This window comes from Artibeus jamaicensis, unplaced genomic scaffold (assembly GCF_021234435.1).
Source record: "Artibeus jamaicensis isolate MK-2021 breed Jamaican fruit bat unplaced genomic scaffold, CSHL_Jam_final contig_700, whole genome shotgun sequence".
Taxonomy (NCBI): domain Eukaryota; kingdom Metazoa; phylum Chordata; class Mammalia; order Chiroptera; family Phyllostomidae; genus Artibeus; species Artibeus jamaicensis.
In genome coordinates this window covers 2636792-2654816 of record NW_026521930.1, presented here as the reverse complement: position 1 = coordinate 2654816, position 18025 = coordinate 2636792, and the positions used below count along the sequence as shown (strand labels likewise).

The following is an 18025-nucleotide window of genomic DNA, read 5'->3' as shown; positions in this document are numbered from 1 at the left end:
AAGCAAACAAGCAGAACAGAAACAGAATCATAGATGTGGAGAACACTGAAATGGTGGCCAGTGGGGAGTGGGGTCTGGGAAAAGGTGAAGGGATTAAGAAGTACAAATTGATCACTACAGAATATGCAGGGGGATGTTAAAAGCAAGTATAGGAAATGGAGTTGCCAAAGAACTTATATGGATGACCCATGAACAAAGGACGGGGGACAGCCAGGGGCTGGGGAGGTGGCAGGCTGGGTGGAGGGGGTGGCAGGCTGGGTGGAGGAGTAGAAAGGAGGAAAAATTGGGACAACTGTAATAGCATAATCAATTTAAAAAAGAAAAAAGACGAGTGAAATGAGCTGCTTGAGCCTTCACATTTAGGATGTCTGTGCGTTTCCACACTGTATTGACCTCAGTGCCTTGGTGATGGGCATTTCTTAAGGGATGGATCTCCGCCTCCTCTGGAGTGTTCTTCCAAGCAACTGCTCCTCTCTTTAAGTTCTGATACTGCTCTTTCTTGCTGTCATCAGAAGGTATTGGTGGATGGTTTTCTAACAGCAACCAGGATTTGTGCTCCTTCCCCAAATGGCCCCTAAATGGTATGTGGACTAACGGAACTGGGAGCTGTGGTCACAGCTGTCTAGATGCCACCAGGAAGAGCAACCACATCACTTGCACAGATAAGGACACCTCTAACATGACTTGACAGTGACTGCAGGATTTATCCAAGAATACATCCCATCTGATTTCAAAAAAGTTAAAATGCAAGAATGTATGTGTCACAGAAGCAATCAAATACAGTACTGCCTACACAACAAGAAACATAGTACATTGATATATCATGAACAAATATAAAAGGCAAACATGAAACTAGGAAAAACTTCTGTAGCATGTCACGAAGCACTACTATTCTTAAAATATAAAGCACTCTTACAAATAGGAGAAAACCCTAGTATCTCAGAACCAAAAAATGGACCAAGGACAAAAATGGGTCATTCACAAAAGAAGAAACTTCTGACCAATGAGCACACAAAAAGCTCAGCCTTATCAATAAGCAGGGAAAAAATTTTTTTGGCGGGAAAGAGGGCACTGTGTTTCCCTGGAAACCACCATTCAGGCTTGTGGTGACAAGAATAAAATGCCAGAAAAACATGAGCACACACTGACCAGACAATCTGACTGTACCCTAAGGAAATAACCAAGAATGAACACAAGGATTTTTCCACAAAAACACTGAACCTGCAGTTACAGTAACAGGTAAACACAGCAGGCTACAGAATCCTATGCACAGGATTTCCCGATTTTTTCAGAATGAATACATATGTATATAAAGACAGCCCAGAGCAGATCCCAGAATGGTAACAGTTATCTCCACACCTTGACACTGTGCATCCAGCTTTGCTGTGCATTTCCACCACAGTCCTCTGTTCCCAAAATGCAGAGAACATCCACTCTATGTGGATATCCTGATTTTATGTTTAAAACCCAGATTCAGCCCTGGCTGCTATAGCTCAGTGTATTGAGCACAGGCCTGCGAACCAGACAATTACGGTTTGATTCCCAGTCAGGGCACATGCCTGGGTTGTAGGCCAGTTCCCAGTAGGGGACACATGAGAGGCAACCATACATTGATATTTCTCTCCCTCTCTCCTTCCCCTGTAAAAATAAATGAATAAAATCTTAAAAAAAAAAAAAGATTCAAACAATCAAAAAATCTCAGATTTGGAAAGGCCTCAAAAATTTTCTGTCTTCATTTAACTCACTAATGTTTTTAAATTTTTCATGACGTTCACACAACACCTGTTCAATTTACTATATCTTTAAATCAACTCAACTTCTCTAGTACTCAGTTCTGATATGCTATTTACTGTTTTCTTCTAACAACACTAGTAAGTTCCTCACTATGAACATGTAAAACATCCATTTTTGTACTGCCTGAAATCATCTTGCATTCCTCCCGTGGGAAACAATAATCAGTTCTAACCACCTGTTCATTCCAGACATTTACTGTTTCCTACAGGCTGCGTATCTGTAGCAATGATGGGGCCTCATGTGAAAGTGGGAGATGCCTTCCCATGGGCACTTCTTCATGGGGACTCAGGGAATGGGCAGAGGCCCTCCCTGCTCTCCCAGCCACTAAAGATCAAGGCCCAGCTGGCCCACGGTACTTCAGATCACACTCGCTAACAGAAACACGTAACCCTGGCAACAACCCCAAGGAAGGCACTGCTTTACGCAGAAGCTAAGAGCAAGTGTGGAGAAATGAATTCTACTGCTTGTCACAACTACTTACCCACCCAGATTTAGACCTCTGCCCCAACACTGAGTTGCTTAAATAGTATGTGTGCATGTGATATGCATGTGTGTATACATGTATGTGTGTACATGTATATGTGTATCATGTATTTGTGTGTGTGCACATGCACATCTGTGTATGTGTATACATGTATATGTATATACAGGGGTAGGCAAAAGTAGGTTTACAGTTGTTCATATGGAAAAATACAGGTTATGATTACTACAATAGCTTTATTAACTCAAAACATATGACTGACAACTGTAAACCTACTTTTTGTCCCCTCCATGTATGTGTATGTATGTTCATGTATGTGCCTATGTAATGTGTACACATGCAGGGGCATTATGTAGATGTGCAGGTATGGACATGCATGTGGGTGTGTAATGTATATGTATGTGTGTAGGGATATAGGTGTACATGTATACTGAGGAGGGACTCCAAGAAAACAGGATTATCTTCTGGAAGATGGGCCCCTTGCAGTACAGGCTTCCCCTGCTAGGTGAGTGTTCCAGGAACCCATCTGTATCAGTGTACCTGCTGGCGCTGCTGTGAGAGGCTGCATTTGGCTTCAGTGAAATATTTCTGAAGACTCTTTCAATGCATTTGCCCATTTCATGATGGGTGATTTACAAGCACACGGTCCACACCACTCTACGCTGAGAGTGTTCAACAGTTTTTGACCAAAAACAACAACATGATCCCTGTGCCCCACCCTCCCTATTCACTCGATCTCACCTTGAGCGATATTTTTTGTTTCCCCGGATGAAAAAAGTTCTCAAAGGGAAACAGTTTGCCAACATGGAAGAGGTGAAACAAACAAAAAAACCCAGCAGAACCACTAAAAGGCATCAAAATTGACACATTCAAAAACTGTTTTGAGCAGTGGAAAAAACATTTCTATAGGTGTATTGCATCAAATGGGGAGTACTCTGAAGTGACTAAAGTTTAAACATGTAAGTACACAATTTTTTATAAATAAATTCTAGTTTTGTTGGGTCCCTCCTCATATATGTATGTGTGTATGAATATATATGTGGTTGTATCGGGTATATGTATGGTGAATATATGTATAGATGTGTGTATTTCTGTATGTGTAGATAAACACACATATATATATGCAACTGCATATATGCAATTGCAAAAATCAACCAAACAGTCTTAGCATTCATTTTCAAGCTTTGGATTTCTATTACATAATACTTGTGGTCTTTAAGATACATTCTACCTATAAATTTAAATTTTAGCCCTGACTGGTGTGGCTCAGTGGACTGAGTGTCAGCCTGTAAAGCAAAAGGTTGCTGGTTCGATTCCCAGTCAGGGCACATACCTGGGTTGCAGGCCAGGTTCCCAACAGGAGGTGCATAAGAGGCAACCACACACTGATGTTTCTTTCCCTCTCTTTCTCCCTCCCTTCCCCTCTCTTCAAACAAAAAAAGAATAAATTTAAATTTTATTGTTGTTCTTTTAGTTTTGTTTCAGTTTCTTTTAGTTTCATTTTTTGTTTCTATTTTCCTATTGGTTTTATGTTTGATTTAGAAATGAAAGCCAGGAAACAAAGTCTTCAGGGCAAGACCCCATAACTAACCAGAGTTTGGACTTGTTTCCCCCCTCTTGTGAGCTCTTAAAAGCTTCTTTTTGCTTTCCTAGGTAGATCTACAGAGCCTAACAGTTGAATCACCTAAAAAAACTGAGCCTCAGTAACCAAAAAGTCTCACATGTTTGTGTCCTGGTACTGTACTTTGGGTTACCTAATATCTAATTACTTTTGAAAGTTATTATGATCTAAAATTTACTGTGTAAAATCTACTGTGTCTGTTGTAAGCAGTCACTGTATAGTGGGCAAGACGTAAATGGAGAAGGAATCGACATTCACAAGAGGGTGAAATAAAAATCACCAGTCTCCTGGTACAACATTCCTTATCTAACATTAATAAAAAATAGTGAATACGGAATATAGCAAAATACATAGACCTGAACCATGCTGAAGTACTTTTGGAAAAAAATAAAACACTTAAGAACATGTATTCTGAATATTATCTTGCAGTCTGCAGCTTGCCTAATCATTTTCTTAGTGTATCTATTTTTCCTTACTGGTGAGTGTGTATGACGAGATACTCTCCCTTTGTTTTCACATAAAAGCTTTATGTTCTAGCTTTTATATTCAGGCTTATGAACCATCCCTAATCAATATGTGTGTGTGGAATGAGGTAGGACTCAAAGGTTATCTTGTTTCCCCCTGAACATCCAACTGATATACAATGATTGTTTAAAAATACTTTCTTTTCCCACACTGAATTGACTGGGCATTCTGGGCAAAATCAACTGGCAGTATGTATGTGAGTCCATTTCTGAATTCCCTATCTTTATGCCAAACCCACACTGTTTTGATTAAGTAGCTTTACAGTAAGTCTTTGAATTAAGTAGGATTAAGCAGTTTAAGTCCTCTAACTTTGTTCTTCTTTAGAAAAAATTTTGGGGTATTCTAGATCCTTTGCATTTCTATATGTTTTAGAATCAACTTGTTCCTTTCTAAAAAAGATAGATGTAATTTTTATTGGGATTGCACTGACTCTATGGATCAATATGAGGAGAACCAAAATATCACATCTCACCAACACCAAGTCATCTAATGCATGAACAATGTACATCCCAGTTATGTAAGTCTTCTTTAATTTCTCTCAGCAATGTTTTACAGTTTCCTGTGTAAAAGTGTTTCATAACTTTCATTAAATTTAGTCTTAGGCAGTTCATATTTTTGATGCTATTATAAATAATATTTTAAATTTCATTTTCCTATACATGAATGCATATTTACAATACATCTACCTGACAAAAAGCTAAACAGGTATATAATGAACTCCAGTATAAGTCATATCATCAATAAAAATGGGTAAAAGTCTTGGGCAGTTCACAAAAGATGTAGGAATGGTCAATAACCACATAAAAAGGTGTTTAGCAGCATTAGTCACCAGGGAAATGCAATGCAAAACCATAATGACAACTATTTCACACCCACGGATGATACCAAATATTGACAAGGATATGGAGAAACTGGAGTTTTCACACATTGCTGGTGGGAAGTGTAAACTGATAAACCACTTTGGAAATTAGTCTGGCAGTTAAATGTACACTACCCTATGACTATGCAATTCTACCCATACATTTATCCAAGAAAAATGAAAGACATATAAGAATGTTCATCGCAGCCTATTCATAATGGCCCCAAACTGGACACAACTCAAATGTCCACCATCCAGTGAATGGATGAACAAATTGGAGTATGGTCACACAGCGTAAAAAGGACTGAACTATTGGACTTTACATGGACAAACATTCTCTGGTCACCAAACATGAGCCAGGCTCTTCTCAGCTGTCTTCTCAACAGGACTGCAAACTTGGCCTGCAATATAAAAACTTGAACATCTGACCTTACTACTTTAACTAGCATCTGGCTTTATCTCTGACAACATGAATGAATCTCAAAGAACATGCTGAGTGAAAGAAAAAGAATACATACTGCACGATTCCATTCATATGATGTTCAAGAATAGGTAAATCTAATCCATGGTAGCTGAAATCAGAAAATGCTGGTGATGTGGGGGCAAGGAGACTAACTAGAAAGGGATAAAGGGGACCTTTGTGGAATTTCAGAAATATTTTATATCTTGTTTTGAGTGGTGGCACACAGATATATACAACTGTCAACTGAACACTGATGACTTGAGCTCTTAATTATATAGAAGTTGTGCCCCTCTCTACTTTCTCATTTTCTTCCCTTCCCTCTCCCTTTTCCTCCACTCCCCCAACTCTGGGGAAATTCTAGGGGCGGGGGAAGATGAGGAATACAAGTATAGCAGGACCTTCAAGTTCCCTTTCCAATATCAACTCAGCCCTTCTTCCTTACTAAAAGAACCCCAATTTTGTTTGAAGCATCTATCTGCCCTATTAGAAACTCTTACCTCCACACTTTCCTGTAGCTGGGATAGGCCTTCCCCCAAAATCTACTGCTTTCCTAATGAAAACAGACCAACTCAGACACATGTCTTTTGCTAATATCCCTTCCTTTTCTTTCTTCCTGGAGCAGAGGTGCCCAAACAGAATAAGAAAACTCTGAAATTCCCTGGTACAAACCTGCTCTTACACTGCCAAGCAAGCTACGGGAGCTCTGAATTAATTCACAACTAATTTATAGTTTTTAGGCATCAAAATGAAAAACAAAAGCCAATTCAGCTGGAAGTCAAGAGAGCCACTGCTGTGTGAAAGTGTATATAAAAATTTATAAAATTTATAGTATAAATTTTATAGTATAAATTTTTATAGTATAGTATATTTATACTATAAATTTTATAGCATATTACACGTGATACTTATAATGGGGGAAAATAGATAATTTAATAGGTGGTATAGGGACAACTGGCTAATATTGGGAGACAAAACTAAGTTAAAACTGCTGCTTTTAACTTCCAGTCAAGATGGAGGCACAGGCAGACATGCTTTGTCTCCATGCACAATCATAACGATCACAACTAAGTTCAAAATGAAAAACGCCCAGAACTGACAGAAAATGGAAGTGTACGGAAGTCCAACAACCAAGGATTTTAAGAAACTATATCTATCCAGACAGGTAGAAGGATCGGAGCCAGGAAGCCAGGGCAGAGAGGATGTGGCACAGTAGTGGCAAGCTGGTGGCAGTGAGGCGGAGGCAGAACAGGCAGTCCCAAATTCATGTGTGGTGGATAAAAATCAGGGGACACCTTGTGAGTGAGCAATCCCCACCCCAGGCCAGATCACACACCCAAGGGTTCCAGCACTGGGGAAAATAAAGCCTCATAACTTCTGGCTGTAAAAACCAGTGCAGGTTGAGGCAGCGGAAGAAATTCAGGAGAGCCAGATTTTCAGGAGAGCCCACAATGTAAGCAAACCCACCCACTCTGGGAACCACAACCAGGACAGAAGCTGGAGGGGTGCCAGTCACATACAGGAAGTGGGTGAAGTGACTGGAAACAGGGCAATTGCCAGGCAAGCCCTCAGAAGTCAGCCACCAGCACCAATGTCCCCTCTTCGACCCCTCCTCCACACATGGAGCCACAAGCAGTGAAGCAGGCTGCCCACACTGGCAAATACCCAAGACTCCTCCCAATACAACTTAACAGGTGCGCTAAGACAGGGAGTCAAAGCAGTTCTACCTAATATACAGACATAGGCAGGCTGCCAAATTGAGGAGACAAAGAAATAGGCCCAAATGAAGGAACAGTACAGAACCCCAGAGAAAAAACTAAGTGATGCAGAGATGGCCAACTTATCAGATGCAGAGTTCAAAACACTGGTGCTCAGAATGCTCAAAGATCTCAATGAATACGGCAAAAGCATAAGGGAAGAAAAAAAGGCTCTACGAAAAGAAATAAAGAATAATCCACAGGAAACCAACAGTGAAGGGAAGGAAGCCAGGATTGAAATCAATGATTGGGAATATAAGGAAGAAATAAAAATTCAACCAGAACAAAATGAAGAAACAAGAATTAAAAAAAAAAAAACAAAAAACAAGGAGACTTTAAGAAGACTCAAGGAAATCTTTACAAGGACCAACATCAGAATCATAGGGATGCCAGAAGGAGAATAGGAGAAGCAACAAAATGAAAATTTACATGAAAAAATAATGAAAGACAATCTCCTTAATTTGGTGAAGGAAATGGACATACAAGTTCAGGGAGCATAGAGTCCCAAACAAGTTGGACCCAAACACGACCACATCAAGATACAACATAATTAAAATGCCAAAGGTTAAAGATAAAGAAAGAATCTTAAAAGCAGTAAGAGCAAGGCATAGAGTTACCTACAAAGAAGTTCCCATAAGACTACCCGCTGATTTCTCAAAAGAAACTCTGCAGACAGGAAGGGACAGACAAGAAGTATTCAAAGTGATAAAAAGCAAGGGCCTACAACTAAGATTACTCTATCCAGCAAAGCTATCATTAGAATTGAAGGGCAGATAAAGTGCTTCCCAGACAAGGAAAAGTAAAGGAGTTCATCATCACCAAGCCCTTATTATGTGAAATGTTAAGGGGTCTTATTTAAGAAAAGGAAGACCAAAACCATGAACATTAAAATAACAACAAACCCACAACTATCAACAACTGAATCTAAAAAGACAAAAACAAGCTAAGCAAACAACTAGAACAGAAATAGAACCACAGATATGGAGATTATTTGGAGGATTATCAGCTGGGAGAAGGAAGGGCATAGGGACTTAAAAACATAATTAGGTAGATACAAAATTGACAGAGTGATGTTAAGAACAGAGTAGGAAATGGAGAAGCCAAAGAACTTACATGCACAACCACGGACATGAACTAAGAGGGGACAATCACTGGAGGGAAGGGGGGTACTTTGGGTGGAGAGGTAAAGGGGGAATAATTGGGTCAACTGTAGTAGCATAATCAATAAGACATACTTTAAAAGAACTGCTACTTTTTAATATAAAAGAGATGAATAATTTAAGCATATGCATAAAAACAAAACCATAAAGTGATAAAAGAAAATGTTATAATGACTAAGAATGACCCTTCGGCCCTGGCTGGTGTGGCTCAATGGATTGAGTGCCAGACTGTGAACCAAAAGGTAACTGGTTCGATCCCCAGTCAGGCCACATGCCTGGGTTGTGGGGCCAGATCTCCAGTTGGGAGTATGTGATGATGTTTTTCTCTCACACCATTGAAGCTTCTCTCCTTCTTTTCCTCCTCCCTTCCCTTAAAAATAAATAAAAGAAAAAAAGAAGAATGACCCTTCGACTCATTACTCAAAAAACACAAGCCATCCTGGCCGGTATAGCTCAGTGGATTGAGCACAGGCCTGAGAACCAGAGGATAGCGGTTCGATTCCCAGTCGGGGCACATGCCTGGGTTGCAGGCCAGTTCCCAGCAGGGGACGCACGGGAGGCAACCATACATTGATGTTTCTCTCCCTCTCTCCTTCCCTTCCGCTCTAAAGGTAAATAAATAAAATCTTAAAAAAAAACACAAAACCACAAGCCATGAAATTAGGTTGTCAGATCCTGCACCATGAATATTCACAAGTTCTGTATTATGACACACACAGAAAAGATAAAGTGAAAACCAAGCAACCATTTGAGAGAAAATACTGCAACAAGAGACAAGAATGACTATACCTCATATAAAAAGTTCTTGTAAAGCAGAAATAAAAATACAAATAACCAAACAAGAAAAAGGTAACTGACTTGGAAAATGCCTGGAGAAAGCATTTTCATAAAAAATATCTACTATAGTGAGCAGATTTAAAATGCTCAGTCTCACTAGTGATTACAGAAATGCAAAGTAAAGAAAGGTAGGATTTTCTACCTACCAGCTGAAGAACTATTTGAGATCAGGAATATTCTATGATTAGCATCTCACCTCTTCTGAGGACCATTTTGCAGAAATTTCTCACTTTGTCACTTAAAAAACTAAGTTTTTAGAGAAAAAAATGATGTGAGTATTACTATGCTAGATCTAAGATTACCTTTCATAGGTATTTTCCAGTATTTAAGTCATTCTTTTTTAAAAAAATGAGGGTCGAGGGGACATCCAGGATTTATCTGACTTCCTTGATGGGCAAGTTTGGCAGCTAATTGCTCCTCAATACAATGTTCTAGTTCTAAAGTGGCATGTCTTTTCTGGGGAAGGCCAGCAAATACTTCAGATCAAAGTATTAGCCCTGCTATCCAGGGCACAGCTGTGATGATACAGTTGCTGGAAAGGCCAGGCCTCCCAGACACTGTCACCTTTCCCACAAGGTGGCCCTGTGACCACCTACATGTCCGAGGGGACATTTTTCAATTTGGTTGAGAAATCAGATTCACTTCTATAATTGTCATAATGGCATTTCAGCCTTACAGCTCTGTCTTGTTTCTAAAACCCATATACCACTCAAAGCCAGTTAAAAAAAAAAAAAATCAGATTTTTAAGTCCTTATGGGGTAATAGTCTTGAGCATTTGCATTTAGCTCCTAATCACTTTAGTCCTAGACAAATACTCTATGTCTACAATGTGCTCAGCTCTAAGGTAGACAGGTCCCTGCTTTGTACCATGTTTATTCTAGTGGGAGACACGAGCATTAAACAATGACTGAATTACAAATGGCTGGTTACCATAAAAGAGATGTACAGGGTGTCTATGAGAACATACAACAGGGTACGTGTTCAGGGTCTGTAAGTGCCAGAAAGGCTTCCTTGACTGAGGGAACCCCACCTGAGCCAGGCCAAAACCCTGGAGTCATCTACGACTCCTCAGCCTCACCCACATCCAATCTGCCAGCACATTCTATTAGCTCTACCGGAGATCCTCAGCATCTCTACTGCCACCACACTGCTCCAGACCACCAGCCCACCCCTCAGACTTGGGATATCCCAAAGCCTAACTGACCTCCTGGCTTCCATCCTAGCCCCTTGCAGTTTGGTCTCAAAAGAGAAGCTGAAGTGATCCCATTAAAACCCAAGTTGAGTCACCTCATTTTTCAGTTTGAAATCCCCCAACGGCTCCCATCTCACAGTAAGAGTTAGGTCCTTAAAAGAGGACCATGGACAACATCTGTCCTATGGCCCCCAGGTAACAGGTCAGGACAGCATACTCTCTGTTCTCCCTGCCTGGGATGGGATGTTATTTCCCCACTTACCCACAGGGCTCACTCCCTCACACCCTGCAAGTCTTTCCCCAGCACTGACCTCAGTGGAGCTCTCCCTGACCATCCCATCCCAAATTATATCTCCTCTACAGTCCTACTGCATCAACCACCATCTGATATGCCAGATATTTTGCTTGTTGCTTTCCAGCTTTCCCCCACTGGAATACTGGAATGAATGCCCCACAGCGCTCTGTTTTATTCACTTCTGTTCCACATGATAATAGTTCCTCTATAAATTGAGTAAGCCTTCAGAAAGAATGTTGAATGAATGCATTAATCTGAGATGACATGGAACTAATCGGGCAAAGGATGGAAGAAAGCACTCTAGGAAGGGGAGCAGCATGCTGGAAGGCCCCAAGGAGAGTGGGAACAGGACACACCTGACAAACTAAAGGGTGGGGGGGGGAGCTGGAAGGGGTAGGGTGAAGTGAGGCCGTAGAAGCAGGTCAGAGCAGGCATGGCCATGCAGGCAGACTAGTGCCATAACTCAGACCACAGATGACCTTAACTTGGATGGCGATGGCAGGAGCAGAGGTAAAGAAAAGGAAGCAGATTCCAGGCACATTTAGCATATTAAAAATCAAAGATCTGGGTGACTGGCTGCACAGGAGTAAGTGAAAGGGTACCTTCAAGATCACCCTGCCTTTTTTTCCCTATGAGCTAAATGAACAACGGCACCACTCAATGAGTCCAGAGAGAGGGTGGCAAGAAGAAGGTAGGAGGGTGATCTTGAACAGTTTTGGAAATAATGAATCTGAAATAATTCTGAGACAACCAAATGGAGACTTGCAGTGAGCAGTGAAATATCCAGGGCGGCAAGATCAGATTATGAAAGGCACGGTGTGCCAAGCAATGTGGTATAGACTTTTACCTGGTGTCTGACGGGTAATCAAAAGCTGTTCAGTGGCAAGTAACAGGATATGTGATTCTTAAAAGTCACCCTGGCCGCAGCATAAACATTTGGATGGGGGAGGGGGCTAATCTAGAAGCAAGGAGAAAAATAGGACTCACTGCAATACACTAGGTGGGCCAGGATACCCGAGCAAGGGTTGCAGCAGTGGGGAAGGAAATGGGAACATATCTCGCACTGCTATGGGGGAGTTTTCTAAAACACAAAACCAGACTGTGTCAACACCCCACTTCAAATCCCTCAGTAGCACCAGGTGAAAGTGGAGGTGGAAAAACGGAGTCTACTGTATTTGAACATTACTTTAAAAAAATGATTACAGCCCTGGCTGGTGTGGTTCAGTGGACTGAGCACGGGCCTGTGAACCAAATGATTGCGGTTCGGTTCCCAGTCAGGGCACATGCCTGGGTTGCAGGCCAGTTCCCGGTGGGAGACACATGAGAGGCAACCACACATTGATGTTTCTCTCCCTCTCTTTCTCCTTCCCTTCCCCTCTCTCTGAAAATAAATAAATAAAATATTTTTTTTAAAAAATGATTACAAAAACCCTCAGTAGCTTCCAAATTTCATTCTCTCATAACCCTCTCCTCAATTCTCTCTTGCCACCCACATCCCCATCCAATGTCAAGTTCCCCAACAGAAGGCTGTACTTCAATGGCTATACTATTCAACTCATGCTATTTCCTTCTGCCTAGACATGGGTCCCCAACCTCTGGGCCGCTGATTGGTACCAGTTCAGGCCTCTTAGGAACTGGGTCACACAGCAGGAGGTGAGTTTGAATGTCATGTACCCAAACCATCCCCCTCCACTGCAGGTCCATGAAAAATTGTTTTCCACAAAACCAGCCCCTGGTGCCAAAAAGGTTGGGGACCAGTGGCCTAGCAAACACCTATCTGTCTTCTTAAGACTCACCTGACCCACTTGTGAACAACAGAAAAGCAGTGCTGACATTTAGGTGCTGGCCTAGTCCTCACAGAGCCATGTTGTTCTTTTGTTGGACATAATCTTCCAGAATATCAACACAAGATCAAGCTGCAACAGTGACAAAGTGAGACAAAACAAGACCACTTCATAATTTAGTCTCAACAGACAAAAACAAGGCCAGTATGCCTTCCACAAACTACCAAACACCCCGCCCTCCTGCCTGATGAGTGACTACGGCCCCTTTATGAACTAGTGTTTGCTTACTCCAGTCACACTTCCTTCTAGAGGACTGATTGAAGTACTCGATGATGGGCTGTCCCACCTCCTGTCAGCACCCAATCTAGAGCAAATCCCTGCTTCCTTGAGCTCTTCCTAGAATATTCCAACCAAAGCCTAACTCCTGTAAATTCTAACACCCCCTCACTGACAGGGCCCAGAAGTTCTCCATGTAGTACCCCCTCACTCCAATGAATAATTAAACCCAACTTGTTTAACTACAAGTGTGTTTCCAGTGGTCTCTGCTGGATGACACTGACCACTGTAACAGGAAAGGATGGTTAACATTCTTGGTGGGAAGTTAGTGAATTCCAACCTGAAGGCTTCCATTTTCTTTGTTAAGTGATACCTGCAACTTCACTCACATTATCTCGAGAATGAGGGGAGGGTGGGGTAAAGGAGAAGTTTGAGGAAAGTGAAAAATGTCTGAATTAAGTATCTTGGAAAGTAGAAAAGTGAGTTGACCAGAGAATCATACTACAATGCTCAGTCTCTGTTAAGGGCACAGGTAAGGTTGGTTGACATGAACTCACAGTCCCAAGTTCCCTGCTGTGTGATTTCTACCCACTGTAATTGAGGCGAAAAAGAAAAGTGCAATGGTAATGAACAAAAAATTTTAATTTTAATTTTTAAAAAAAGGGACGGTTTAGTTCAACCAGGGTTTGGGGTTCATCAGGACTGGAGGGCAAGGTAGATAAAGTCACAGCCAAGAGAACTACTGAATGACTGACTGACTCTGAACTCTACGCTCAACTGAGAAGTAAGAAGCTAGAGGAAGTATCTCAAGGGTAGAAAAAACCACGTAGTTCATGAGGAAAAATATGCCAAAAGCATAGCAGAAATAACTGATCCAGTAAGCTGAAAAGAAGAGTGCAAAAAAGTTTGTTGAAATGTATCCACAGAGCCAACATGTCTGGTCTCCACAGCTTGAGATCTAGCCCAGAAGTTTCTGTATGGTTCAGTGGGTCTGGAGTAAGCCCTGAGCATGTTTTTTAAAATGTCCCACAGGCCGTGCTGCTGTACAGTTTGGGTTGAAAAATACTGCCTTAAATTCTTTGTAGTTCCAAAGCTGAACTTCCACTACAATATTTAGATGTCTATAAACACAGAGGGCACTAGAAACTGAGACAAAGAACTGAAATCATAAAAACTATGCAATAAGAGTCAAGGAAAGCCATGTTCTAGTCCTACTATTTCTCTGCACTTTGTGTCTGAACTACTTCATAGCTAATTTATTTTTTAAGTAAGCAAGTATGAAAAAACATATCCAACAAATATTAAGCAAACCAGTATTATCAATAAATATTAAACAAACCTAACCCTAATGTGCTACAGAAAACTACTTTATTTCCCTCTCGTAATTTAGATGGCACTGCAGATTCTCTTAGCAAATATCAGTCAACATGAGAAAAATTATTTCTCATTCAACAGTGCTATAGATGTGGTCAATAGCAATGAAATCTGGGGTAGAAATAAAGCTGGGTGTAATTCAATTAATTCACAAATTTCACCAGGGACCACCTCCAAGCGTTTAATTCTTACATATGTATTTATCTATTTATTTAATCTACCACCATTAACACATATCACATACAGACACTACTCTAAGTGCTTAACTAATAATACCAAGCACCACTTAATCTTCACAATCACCTATGAAGTGGGTATGATTATTATCTCTTTACAGATCAGAAAACTGAGAACACAGGCTGATTTAGTAACTTGCCCAAGTTTTTACACAACAGTTTCGGCATCACTATGCTTAGTCTCCAAGAACCTACAAAAAGTACAAGCCTCACTCTCAAACTCTTGTTCTTCCCACCCTACAATCCCTACATGGCTCCAGCAGCCAGTGCATTTGTTCAGTTCTTTTAACAGTACACACTCTTTCCTCCCTATGCCTGAACATTCTCCTACACTATTTTTTTAGCCTTTTGTTCTTGGTTTAAATATCACTACCTAAATTGCAAACTCTAACAGAACGCTGTATTTCTCAGTGCTTGAATTGTAATTATGCATTTCATGGGCAATTATTTGTCTCCTCTTTTCCAACCAGGCTGTATGTCAGACAGGTCAGTCTTGTTCATTATGTGGTCCCAATCACTGAATCCCCACCACCCTAAGCATTTGAAGGGCCTAGCACAAAATAAGCTCTCAATAATTTTTGCTGAGTCCTGGCTGGAGTGGCTCAGTGGATTGAGCTCCAGCCTGTAAACCAAAGGGTCACTGGTTCCATACCCAGTCAGGGCACATGCCCGGGGTGTAGGCCAGGTCCCCAATGGGGGGACACGCGAGAGGCAACCTCACACTGATGTTTCTCTCCCTCTTTCTCCCTCTTTTCCCCTGCCTAAAAATAAATAAATAAAATCCTTTAAAATTTTTTTGAATGAATGAATGGAGCACACTCAAGTCTCATGCTATCTTTTTCATCTTTTCAGGTGTGTGACATACCTGTCACAACGCCCCCTCCCCCACTACACCCCTAACAGAGTACACTCCGGAAGCATACAGGCAAGAGCTCTGGACAGTACTGGATCTGCACACCAATATGATGTGGTGGTGGACGCGCCATCTCCCCCGACTGGCCTAAGTTTCAGGTGCACAGTGGGGATCCTGACAACCCCCAGTAGACTAACCTATTAAAGAAAGAGAACCTGCGCTTATACTAACGCAAGACTGTACTTAGTATGTGCTTCACGTTGTGTTTCCGGCAACACTTTAGCTCCACGAAGGCCCAAGACCACCTGTGCCTCGAGCAGCATCATACTCTAAGCACCGTATCCCGAGGTTGCACCATGCCGAGAACACATCAGAAGTTCGATAACTATGAGTTACATAAATGAGCCCCCGCTCTGTGCAATTCACAGGTACGAGGCGAGGGTCGCAGGAGCTGGAGGGCGCCTGCTGGCATACAAACATGCTCCAGAAACACAGGCCCCCCTCCCACCTGGGCCCCAGCACTTCGGAGGAGATGCAGCCCCTAACTCGCTGCGCCCCGCAAGCACCTTTTACAAATAGATGCATCTTCGCAGGTGCCGCGCACGCCCTCGTCATCAGTTTCGGTCGAGGAAGAAGGGCAGGAGTTGAAGGCTGGCTTCCTCAGGCTAGTAGCCATGGGCGTGGAGTTTCCGGGGTGCTGTGCCCACCCGGTACATGGAAGCGGGGTCAACAGCCACAGGGAGAACTAGGGAGCCTACAGCAAGTTAGGAGAGAGTGGCTACGCTCCTCTGGGCTCTGGTGGCGCGGCTCTGGGAGGCCGCCCACTACCGCTCTCCCAGCAACCTTAACGCCTATTGGAGCCTCTAACAAGACGCTCATTGGCCAACTTCCTCGCCCCTCAGTCCGCGGAGGTGCTATTGGACAACTCCTTTGGCACCGCCCACACAACCTGGAAGTTACGAGGTGAGGGCGAAAAACTGTAATTAACATGATATGGAACCTCAATTCTTTCTGGGAATTGTAGTCTTAGGTACGATGGGAGGCTTCTGGGTTTCTTATTTCTGATCCCGGGATACGACTGTCGTTGACTCACGGAAGGATAGTAGCACTGGGGCAAAGGGCAGAGAATCTAGGAGGAGAAAACAAATGTCATTTTGACAGTCAATCAGGGCTCACTCTCATTCCACAGTTGAACAAATATTTATTGAGTTCCTTCTGAGCCATGAGCTGAGCTCTACACACATAATGGCCTTTGAGATTTCATGAGAGAAGGAATGTATGGAAAAGTCATACAAATGGAGAACTATGCAGCAATGAAAATGAGTTAACTACAAGTACTAGCTGCAAGCATCAATGGCTGAATTTCAGAAGCATAACATTCACCAAATGTAGGAAATACATTTTTGTAACATTCAAAACAAGAAAAATTAATGTTGTTTACAGAGGCAAGGCTAAATGATAAAATACCATATTTTGCTATGTATAAAGCATACTTTTTTGCCCAAATTTTTTAGGGAAAAATAAAGATGGGCATTATACATGGGTAGTACTAATTTCTTATCTATATAATTTTAATTGCTTTATTTATGCTATGCACTAAAAGTGTAACTCTAGAAAGCAATAACAATATCCACATAAAAAATACCCTGGAATAAGATAATCAGTTTTGTTTCTAAATATAAATAAATTAAAATTGAATTAAAAATTAAAATGAAAGACTTTTTACTGAAAGTTTGGGCCAAAAATGTGGGTGTGCATTATACACCAAAGTGGATTATACATGGCAAAATATGGTAATACTACAGAGGAAAATAAAGAAATGGGGGGGAGGGCAGGTATTTGTTACCATTAGCCAATGGAGAGTAGGACACTGGAGGACAAAGAAAGGGAATGGGAAAGGAGTTCATAGACACCTCAATAATTGCCCAGGTTGGGGTGGGTTCACATGTGTTTGTTTCATTATTACACATTTTCAAGGTGTTCATTACACATACTTTGTACTGGATTTATTATAAAGCATTTTATAGATGAAGTATGTTTGCATGTTCTATTTTATTCTCTGTCAGGAACAGGGAACAGATACACTCAAACTTTAAGAACCTTGGATCACATACACACACAAACAACATAAACAACAAAAACCCAATACACATGTCTGGGGCAAGATCAGATATCAAGTGCTTGCTTTGTATTCAATGGAGGAATAAGAGCTCATTAATACCTAAAGTAGAAATGACAATGGGGAAGGCTGATGTTAGAGAGTTTTGTCAAGGGGACTGGTGATACAATGACACACACCACTTTCTTTGAGTGGTCCTCTGCCAAGAGGGTAATGCAGACCTCTGAATAAACACAGTTTCCTAGCTTGGCAGTGTACACATTCCATGGATGTAATAAGTGTCAACAGCAAGTTGAATAAGTTGTGGATACAACAGGTGTGGATAGGGAGGATGAAGGTGATTGGAAGAAGGTGACAGAAACTCTGACACACCTGTGGTGTTTGGCAAGCAAAGAACACTTC

The 18025-nt window shown here is 41.5% G+C and overlaps 1 protein-coding gene across 2 annotated transcripts in view; it reads right to left on the bottom strand.

Annotated features, from left to right (window-relative positions):
• LCMT1 (leucine carboxyl methyltransferase 1) overlaps positions 1–16340 on the bottom strand; it is a 62077-nt gene extending 45737 nt beyond the window's left edge. For both annotated transcript variants that reach the window (XM_037127423.2, XM_037127424.2), the window contains exon 1: positions 16071–16340. In XM_037127423.2, the coding sequence (XP_036983318.2) occupies positions 16071–16180 (110 nt within the window). In that variant the 5' untranslated portion in view covers positions 16181–16340. The remainder of the gene's footprint in view (positions 1–16070) is intronic.
• Between the last annotated feature and the right edge of the window lie 1685 nt (positions 16341–18025).